This window comes from Sander lucioperca, chromosome 20, assembly GCF_008315115.2.
Source record: "Sander lucioperca isolate FBNREF2018 chromosome 20, SLUC_FBN_1.2, whole genome shotgun sequence".
NCBI classification, from domain to species: Eukaryota; Metazoa; Chordata; class Actinopteri; order Perciformes; family Percidae; genus Sander; species Sander lucioperca.
Window position 1 is genome coordinate 17,939,779 of NC_050192.1, and position 11,000 is coordinate 17,950,778.

Genomic DNA, 11,000 nt, shown 5'->3' on the forward strand with positions numbered 1-11,000 from the left:
ATTTTGTCCTCCCCCTGTTATATCTCCATGTGGAAGTGTGGCTTCTCCTCTCTCTCCTCCCTCCCCGTCTCTCCCGTCTCTCTCGTGTCCAGCGGCCCTGCAGAGGCGGCGGCCATGATGGCGTTGAGGCGCGTCAGAGAGAGCGAGCGCTGTTTGAGCCTGGGGGCGGGGCCCGGCTCATCGGGGGCGGGGTCTGGCAGGTGACCGTATCGCTGGCCGTCGTCGTCGTACTGGTACAGGCGAATGACGCGTCTGCGACGCCCGGCGGAGAACGAGGGTTCACCTCCTCCTTCTGCTTTGGCGCCATTTTTCACGGTGTCCTCACTTCCTGTCTCATGGTCTTCACTGCAACCGTCTGTCTCTTCATCCTCCTCACTTCTCCTCTGTTCTCCGTCACCTGCCTCCTCCTCCTTCCTCCTCTCATCTCTCCCTTTCTCCGTGTTACCTCCCTCCTCCCTCCTCTCATCTCTCCCTTTCTCCGTGTTTCCTCCTCCCTCCTCTTCCTCCTCATTTTTCCTCTCTCCATCCTCCTTGCTCCTATTCTCACCTGCCTCCTCCTCCTCTCTCCTCTCATCTCTCCCTTTCTCTGTGTTACCTCCCTCCTCCTCCTCCCTCCTCTCATCTCTCCCTTTCTCTGTGTTACCTCCCTCCTCCTCCCTCCTCTCATCTCTCCCTTTCTCTGTGTGACCTCCCTCCTCCTCCCTCTTCTCATCTCTCCCTTTCTCCGTGTTTCCTCCCTCCTCCTCTTCCTCCTCACTTTTCCTCTCTTCTCCATCCTCCTTGCTCCCATTCTCACCTTCTTCCTCCACCTCTCCCTGCCTCCATTCTTTCATTTCCTCCGTGCCTTCTCTCCCATCTTTCTTCTCCGCGTCCTCACTGCACTCCTTTCCATCTCTTCCGGTTGGACTCCCTCCATCCTCCCCTAATAGATAAAAACCTCTGAACTCTATTCCGTCCTCTGCCTCCACATCACACCCTTTGTTCACCTCCGTCTGCTCCTCCTCCTCTTCGTCGTCTTTCACGTGGTCACATGCCTCCAGGTAGGCCGTGGTTTCCCCCGGCTCCTCCTGTCGTTTCTGCCGGAAGCTTCTCTGAGGCTTGTTAGGGGACGATGTGGTTGTCGACGGAATCGCCGTCTCCGTTGTTGCACAATCTGCCTCGTTGTCATCGTTCTGCACCATCTCAAAGACCTGGTCGCCGTACGTGTGCGGCAGGGTTGTCGCGGTGACCTCAGTGCCGTGGTCCTGTGTGTCAGTTGGGCATAGTTTCCGTGGTGATTGTAACCTCGTAGTGACTGCCCCTAAACACCTGAAGAGGAAACGGTGCGGTGTGAACTTCTTGTATTTAGGATGTCTGCTCTACAGGTAACTCTACATTTCTGATCATTTCTGACACAAACATGAGGACACGAATACACAACACGTTACGAATACACAACACGTTACGAATACACAACACGTTACGAATACACAACACGTTACGTTACGAATACACAACACGTTACGAATACACAACACGTTACGAATACACAACACGTTACGAATACACAACACGTTATGAATACACAACACGTTACGTTACGAATACACAACACGTTACGTTACGAATACACAACACGTTACGAATACACAACACGTTACGAATACACAACACGTTATGAATACACAACACGTTACGTTACGAATACACAACACGTTACGTTACGAATACACAACACGTTACGTTACGAATACACAACACGTTACGAATACACAACACGTTATGAATACACAACACGTTACGAATACACAACACGTTACGTTACGAATACACAACACGTTACGAATACACAACACGTTACGAATACACAACACGTTACGTTACGAATACACAACACGTTACGTTACGAATACACAACACGTTACGAATACACAACACGTTACGAATACACAACACGTTTTGAATACACAACACGTTACGAATACACAACACGTTACGAATACACAACATGTTACGAATACACAACACGTTACATTACGAATACACAACACGGTACGAATACACAACACGGTACGAATACACAACACGTTACGAATACACAACACGTTAAGAATACAGAACACGGTACGAATACACAACACGTTACGAATACACAACACGTTACGTTACGAATACACAACACGTTAAGAATACACAACATGTTACGAATACACAACACGTTACGTTACGAATACACAACACGTTACGAATACACAACACGGTACGAATACACAACACGTTACGAATACACAACACGTTACGTTACGAATACACAACACGTTACGAATACACAACACGTTACGAATACACAACACGTTATGAATACACAACACGTTACGAATACACAACACGTTACGTTACGAATACACAACACGTTACGAATACACAACACATTACGAATACACAACACGTTACGTTACGAATACACAACACGTTACGAATACACAACACGTTACGAATACACAACACGTTACGAATACACAACACGTTACGTTACGAATACACAACACGTTAAGAATACACAACACGGTACGAATACACAACACGGTACGAATACACAACACGTTACGAATACACAACACGTTACGACACGTCACGTTAGTTTTATTGTCATTACTTAGAATTCCTCATGGGGGTGAGAGAAACTACGCTCTATACCTTTAAGTTGCAGTGTGTTGGCCTCTCAGGGACACCGTACTTTAAAGTGCTCATATTATGCTCATTTTCAGGTTCATAATTGTATTTAGAGGTTATAACAGAATAGGTTTACATGGTTTAATTTTCAGAAACCAGACAGTACCTGACAGTAGCTAGGTAAGGACTACTAGCCAGTCAGAAGCAGAGTATGAGGGCGTGCCCTGACAGTACCTAGGTAAGGACTACTAGCCAGTCAGAAGCAGAGTATGAGGGATTGCCACGCTAGCAGCTAGGTGAGCATTATAACGTGTGTTCCAAAGTGACCACGTGTGTCTCTGAAGTAAAGGCTGGACTACAACAGAGCTGTTTGGAGCAGTTTGTGAACAGTGTTTTCTGTTGGAGATGGTAAGTCCCTTTGGGGTGGAATTTGGGCTTTTTCACTTTGTAAACCTATAACGTGCACAACAAAGATATATAACACAATAAAGGAAAGGGAAAAAAGCCAAAAAGCATAATATGAGCACTTTAAGGGGGCTCCACAGATTCCCCAGCACAAAGGGGAATAATTTATTTTTATAATGGAGAAGAGCATGTCTTTAAACTAACAGATACTACAGATTCAAATCTGTTTAATAATTATTCTGTGTTCTCTGATGATTTCCCTCTTTTTAGCCAGGAAGCTAAAGTTTGTGAACAATAACACTTAAACTTTTCTAGTTCAACTAATACAACATCCTCAAAAAGGAAGAAGAATTATGACTAAAAAAGTCATAAAAAATCAATTTCAGGCACTCAAGGCTGGTTACAAATAAAAGGCCTTTAATAAATAGGGCAAGACATTAAAAATAGTCTTGCCCTATTTATTAAAAGTAATTTATCACTTTTTGTAACCAACCTTGAGTGCCTGGATTTGATTTTTTATGACGTTTTTGGTCATAATTCTTCTTCCTTTTTTTTCTTTTCTTTATTTTTTAGATTATGTTTTGGGCTTTTCCGTCTTTAATGGACAGGACAGCTAGGTGAGAAAGGGGAGAGACGGGGGGAAGACATGCAGGAAATCGTCACATGTCGGACTTAATCCCTGGACCTCTGCGTCGAGGTATAAACCTCTATGTAAATGTGCGCCTGCTCTACCCACTGAGCCAACCCGGCCACGATTCTTCTTCCTTTTTGTGAATTGCGTTCCCTTCCCTGAGCGCCGGTGGTTAAAGGGACACTTCTTTCTTTAACACAACATCCTGTTCGGAGTCTTCACTGACAAAAAGTCTTTCAAATAACTGAGCAGATTTTGCTCGCAGTATGGATAAAGCTGAGATGTACGGGCCCTGAACGCACCTGAGAACATGAGTCCTGCTCAGAGCTCCGGCGCTGAAGCCCAGCACAAACGTCAGCAGCACCGATGCCGCTACCGCTCCTGCAAACTGCCCGTCTGAAACACCTTCTATGGAAGCAAATGAGAGACACGAGTGTTTGAATTTTAACAGCCACTGAACACAATATTTTACTTTGAAAACCATGTATTCTAAATGTACCCGTTTTGAATTAAAATACAAAATTTCTTGATTTGCAATTTCAAAAGCTGGATTTGGAAATATATGTTTCAATTAGGGATGTCCAGATCCGATCACGTGGTTTCAGACTCGATCGGAATCGGACGTTACCTCCCGATCAGGACTCGGATATATATGTATATATATTCTCATTATTTTTTTAACACATCTATAGTTATGCGGTGGCCCAGAGTTAGACCCTTTTGACTCCACACAGAAACAGCAACGCGTGCGGCATGACATCACTTTGTTGCAGAGACGCTATTGGTTAAATGCCGGCAAAGTAGAACACGGAAGCAGCTTGAAGCGGAAAGCGCGTCTGCGGTCTGGAGGGATTATAAAGTTGAATTATTATAGAAGTATCGGATCGGGACTCGGTATCGGTAGATAGTCAAAATGAAATGACTCGGACTCGAGGGCAAAAGAACCTGATCGGGACATCCAGTGCTTAATTTGTAAAGTGCGAGGTCCCGGAGCGCAGAGGGGGGGTGGATCCGGCGACTCAAAACGGGGGTTGGAGGTAACGGAACCAAAACAAAAATTACACCTGCCTACGTATGCTTCTCTGACTCTGACTTAAAAAAGCCTAAACAACGCTGTGTGTACATCAGGGCAATGTTTATTTTTATTTCAGAACGTGCACTGATGCACTGCATCGGTGCGAAATGTAAAAAAAATTAAAAATACACTGCAACGATCGTTTTCAAAAGCAGCAACTATCCATCGGACAATTAAAACATAAAACCCACCGTGGTCTCCACGTTATTGATCGGCAGAAACGATTTCTGCTTGTTTGGGATCCGACTGGCCAGCGTATTTGAAAAAGTTAAGCAAACTTTGTTGTCTTTTTGACATTTTTATCCTCAACCAGCACAAGCGCTTGTGTCACTTGGAGTGCAGCGCGGCGCTGTTGAAGTGCCGATCCCCTCCCTCCGTCCCTCTCCCCCCTCTGTCTCCCCTCCCTCCGTCCCTCTCCCCCCTCTGTCTCCCCTCCCTCCGTCCCTCTCCCCCCTCTGTCTTACCCTGAAAATTCACCTCAAAACGCATTGAAAATGCAAACACAAGACTTTTGTGGAACTCCAATGGGGAATCAAGACTAACAAGACAGATAACAACATTGAACACTACACAAACAGTAGTTTATTTTTTTCATTTAGGCGACAAATTTTTCATAGTGACACAGGAGGTGCCGGATCCAATAAAAAAGGTTCCTGATCCAACGTCGGAGGTGCCGGAACATGTTCCGGCGTGTTCCGGCTCAAATTAAGCCCTGGGGACATCCCTAGTTTCAATGGTCACAAAGTTTCAGAATATTTAAAAATAAATAGATTCAGGTTGCTTAAATGCAATTAGTCAAATTCAAATCTACAAATTCAATGTTCCAAACGTACTCCTCGGCCACCACCGTGCCTTCAACAACTCCAAATGATGCAGTAAGAGCTTTGAATGTAACGTTATACCGTCACTAGTCCATCTTTGCCAGACCCTCCTCCAAAGCGTGGCTACTCCACATAGCACTCGGGATGGGAGGAAAACGTGCTCTGCTTTACTGGAATTTCTTCAAACCAATCAGAATCGTCTTGGTCAGTGCTAAGCACCGGAGAAAAGCCACAGAGCCGCTGCAAAATAGTCTCGGGAAGGAACTTGTTTTGGTGGAACACGTGTACGTTCAAAAGTAGTTTTAGTCGTGCAACAGGAAACTCAGATAGGACAGATAGTCTAGCTAGCTGTCTGGATTTACCCTGCAGAGATCTGAGGAGCAGTTATCCATAGTCCTCAGAAATCCACCAGAGGTTAGAATTACAACACAAAGGAAGCCCAAAGCAACGGATATCCGGCCTAAATGAGTAAAATCTGGCGGCAATGGAGCAATCCCGGAAATGGAACGTCGAGGATATAGACTATACCATCTGTGCATTGCCCAAACGTTCTTACTGCTTTCTCTCATCAAAGTCACTTTTGTGACTTCGTTAAACGTCTAAATGTCCATTTACATGTACACAAAGACCCTTCGATGTGTAAAAATGACTTCCTTTTGCACTTTGGGGTAGGGGTGTAAGAAAAAATCAATATACTTAAGTATCACGATATTTTATTTAGCAATACTATATTGATTTTCAAAAACGCAATATTGATTTTCTTTTATATATATATAATTTTTTTTTAGTTTACCTGCAAAGATATTCTGCCTAGCAGGGCCTAACAGTGCCTAACAGTGCCTAGCAGTGCCTAACAGTGCCTAACAGTGCCTAACAGTGCCTAACAGTGCCTAACAGTGCCTGACTTTTTGCTAGAAGCTAACAATGTAGCTATGGCTGAACTTTGGCCTACTTTAGCATATAAACATTAGCTCACTAAGAACCTGTGAACCACTATCCCAAACTGGCAGTTTGATTTTCTGTGTACTGAATTGTTTCCCTAAGGTAAACTTCTTTGACTTTTATGCACATCATGTCTTTTTCTAAAATTATACTTTAAGAGAAATCCCAATATTTCGCCTTATGCACAGTATCGAAATATATTGCAATATATTGAATCGTGACCCATAGGGGTGCTAATTTAATTTGATCTACTCCAGTCCGCTGTGCGCTAAGAAAAGTTGGTGTGGCATATTTATGGCATGAAAGCAGAGTAAAGTGTGTATAAAATTATTATGGCGTTTTTATATTTGAAAAAGTTATATCAACTGAATCTAATGAAGTAAACACACAAAGGCAAACATAAGGCAAAAGGTAAGATGTATTCATGCTAAAATTAGTATTTCTTAAATCTCAGAGACTTCAAGAGTAAGGCCTGTTTCACACTGGCTGCGTGGCGTGAGCGTGGCGTTTCTGTTGCGTGGCAGCTGCGTGGATTTTTCTGTCTTTACACATCAGAAACGTGTCTGACGCGGCGCTGCTGCTGCTGCTGCTAGCCTTGTCTGAACACATGTACGTTTCCCATTGATAATCTAGTATACTTCATGTTAAACATAAATATAGACTGATCTGATTACAGCAAAGACCACGTCTGCAGTATTGACGGCAAAATAGGCTACGGAATATTTCGTGCTGTATTGACAGGTGCAATATTAGAAAATCGATAATTGTTTATTATTTTTTAAATTACATTTATATCTGCATTTATGTCAAAACCTCGAGACTTTCAAACATCAACATGTCATTTATTAAATGACATATAAACATCTTTTCCTATTCTATTTTGCCTGGAAACGCTTCCAACACGCTTGTGCGTCGCGTGAAAAATAGGCGTCGTCCTATTTCTAGCATGCACGCGTTTTCGGCGCGACTCCAGCCGCTCCGGATACGTGTGTGTCACGCAGGCAGTGTGTAAGCTCTTACCTGTTAACATGGGAGCTGAAATATAAACGGACACGCCACGCAGCTGACACGCTCACGCCACGCAGGTAGTGTGAAAGCCGGCCTTACTTCATAGGCTGTGTATTTGTGTTATTACATTATCTGGATCACATAACAGTGATATAACCAAACGATGGTTATCTCTGTTTCCAGCTATGAACTAATTTTCATCTGTAGTCCCTCTACAGATGAAAATGAGTTCATAGCTAACTCTGGTACTGCTAAGAAGCTGTGCATTAGCCTGTCAAATAAAAAAAATAATCCTGGAATTCATTCAAAAATAGTATTTGTTAAAACATTTTTTTATAAATGAATGAACATTTTTAAATTTGACTGAAAGAGACAATTATATTGTTAAGATTTTTTTTTGGGGTGGGGGGGGCATTTTAGGCCTTTAATTCCACAGGACAGATGAAGACATGAAAGGGGAGAGAGAGGGGGGAATGACAGGTCAGAGTCGAACCCGCGGCCGCTGCGTTGAGGAGTAAACCTCTATATATGTGCGCCTGCTCTACCAACTGAGCTAACCCGGCCACAGACAATTATGTTGTTAATTGCAAATATCAATGATCAATGAATTGTTACAGCTCTATCCATACCTGCCTGCCTCTCCTCCACGGGCCCAACATCCCTCCTGAACCTGAACGCATCACCCTGCCTATATTCGGGGTGCTCTTGGTTCTCGGGGCCGACATGAAGCTGGTACGGCCACAGCGTAGCTCCCTCTGTGTGCTGCAGGAGGCAGTAGTACAGGCCGCTGTGTAGGACGCTGCTGTTGGGGACCACCAAGCTCCCGTCAGGGTGCATGAACACAGGGTCCAGTTTACTGTGGAACCCTGAGGACTGGACGTCTCCAAAGGGGGTGTGCCAGTACTGCACCTCACCTACACACAGCGGTGAAAGAAGTATTCAGATCCTTTACTTAAGTAAAAGTACTAATACCACACTGTAAAAATACTCTGTTAGAAGTAAAAGTCCTGCATTGAAAATGTTACTTAACCCTTGTCAGTAGTTTTTTTTTTAACTAAATTGCCCAAAAATAACATGGATGTTTTCCATACAACGATCTTCGCAGGTAAAATCAATGATTACTTTCATTGAATTTTGGGGGTTTCAATTTTATAGCATTTGAAAAACAAGTTTCAATGGTTTCAGAACAGTCTCCTGACTAAACTTTGACAAATAGCAGTCTGTGATTCAGAACGTTTGGTAAAAGTTCTAGCTGTTTTGGGAAATTATTTTGCTTTTTTTGTATATTTTTAATAGTAACTACATATTTGTGAGACATTTTACAGATGCGAGTAGGAACCAAACTGCTGATATTCATGCTGCGTTCCAGGTAACTCGTAACTCGTGTTTTCACGACCTTCTACCCGTGAAAGTGCCCTGGAACGGCAGTTAACTTACTACTCGTGAACTCGTACCAGATCGTTGTTCTCCCAGTTCAACCCGGTCTCACGGCAGTTCGTGTAAATGTCACGTTATTTTTAATCTATTGATACGTGTTCACGGGCACGTTTTTCTCGTTTTTTACGTGTAAATGTCAATTTATTTTTACGTGTTCACGTTTTTTCTTGTTTATTACCGGGAGACGGCCGCTGGGGACGCGCCACAATAACGGGATGCCGTAGGTTGGGTTTAGGAAAGACACTACAGGGAAAGGGCGCCTCACACGCCGGGAGACGGCCGCTGGGGACGCGCGACAATAACGGGACGGTTGTGATAAGACTACGGGAAACAAAACGCCACACGCGGGACGCGATCCCCGCTCGCCTGGGTGAAGGTCCTGAGTTGTTTGACCCATCCACCCCCCCGACCAACCTTTTTTGGCTATTTATACTACTGCCTACCATTTTCGTGCTGGCCACCACGTAAAAAACGAGAAAAACGTGCCCGTCAACACATATCAATAGATTAAAAATAACGTGACATTTACACGAACTGCCGTGAGACCGGGCTGCCCAGTTACAGTTTTTGACGTCACACACACATAAACAACAATGGCGACCCCTGTTGATGCTGTACAGACGCCGGTGATTAACGGTGAGAAATAGACATAAATAGACAACGTAAAGTAATTCCGCACATTGTAATCAAAACAATACACGTACGATTGTGTACTAGTACAGGTTATGTTTATTAAATGAAGCCCAAAATATGTTGTAGACTAGAAATCGCTAGTATCAGCTAGCGCTAGCTAACGTCAACATTAGGTAGCCGCTAGCTAACGTTAGCTAACGCTAGCTAGAAGGGTTTGTCGTAAAGTGAAGTCGTAACTTACAGGCTAAACATTGTGTCTGGAACGCAGCATTAGTCAAATGTAAATAGGATGACAGTTGTAATGTTAGAGATGTAATTCAAATTAAATAAACTTTCCTGGACAACCATGCTTAGCAACAGAGGACGGCTTTCTCCGGACTCCTTCTGATTTCAGAAGAAATACAGTAAATGGAATTGCTCAGGTGTGTTGATCCTCTTTACACACCTGCGTTGGTTCTGTCTCCACAGTTTAACGTCAGCTCTTCCCCTGGATGACCTTTGACCCTGCGGGTCGGTGCGACGGCCGGAGTGGCCCGGCCAATAGCTGCTCTGTCTGGATTCGCTGAAGCAGCCAAAAGAGCTGTGAAAGTTAACCAGCTGGTTAACATTTTGAACCTGCACAGGAAACAAGAGTCAGGAGTGTTTTTATGGTGCGAGTGCAGTAAAATGACGCTGTGACAGCTTCACAGCTTTTTACCCTCGTCTTATCACCTGTTCATTTCATTTGTGGTTTTTATTGTCCTTTAAAGGTGTCCCATAGCCTGCCGTGGTCATACTCAGATTCTAGTCAGAATATGAGTCTGAGGCCACGTCCACACGTACCAAAATGATCTCTTTTTTTACCCGTCTTCCCTGGATTCGTTTCAAGAATATTAGCGTCCAAACGGATCCATTTGTAAATGACTCAACGCGCTACTTCATATTACAGGCCTATAGGCGGCGCTGTTTCTGCTATAGAAATTCACCAAAAAACGGAGAAGAAGAGCATCGTCACTTCCACTTCCCATCATAACATGACTAGCTAGACTAACGTTCTCTTAATACATCCGTGGACTATAATAACGTTCACCACTGCTCATTTTATAAAGGCCTCCACAAGAAAATGTGTCTTTGTTTACATTTTATAATGTGCTGTTGGATTGCTTTTTATTTTGCAATTCTGTCTGCCATCGGACATGATTGCAGCGCGCTAGCTGGCAGAGCTAACGTTAGCTCTGCTAACTAGCTAACATTGTCAGTCAAACAAACATCAATGATCCAAAGTCTTTTTGATAATCTACACGTTTTTCTTGCAGTAGCCTTTCTACAATAAGCCGTGCTAAAAGTTACTATAATCTGTTCAAGGAGATGATAAGCAGACAGATTAGCTGTTCATAAATTGTCTACTTCCACTTTA

At 43.6% G+C, this 11,000-nt stretch overlaps 1 protein-coding gene across 1 annotated transcript; it reads right to left on the reverse strand.

Annotated features, from left to right (window-relative positions):
• Window positions 1-17: 17 nt before the first annotated feature.
• LOC118494032 lies at window positions 18-10,323 on the reverse strand. The gene is made up of 6 exons (XM_035996383.1): window positions 10,316-10,323; window positions 10,050-10,219; window positions 8,164-8,448; window positions 3,991-4,096; window positions 758-1,308; window positions 18-295 (listed from the first exon to the last, which is right to left on the reverse strand). The coding sequence occupies exons 1-6, from the start codon at window positions 10,321-10,323 to the stop codon at window positions 18-20; spliced, it is 1,398 nt and encodes a 465-aa protein (XP_035852276.1).
• Between the last annotated feature and the right edge of the window lie 677 nt (window positions 10,324-11,000).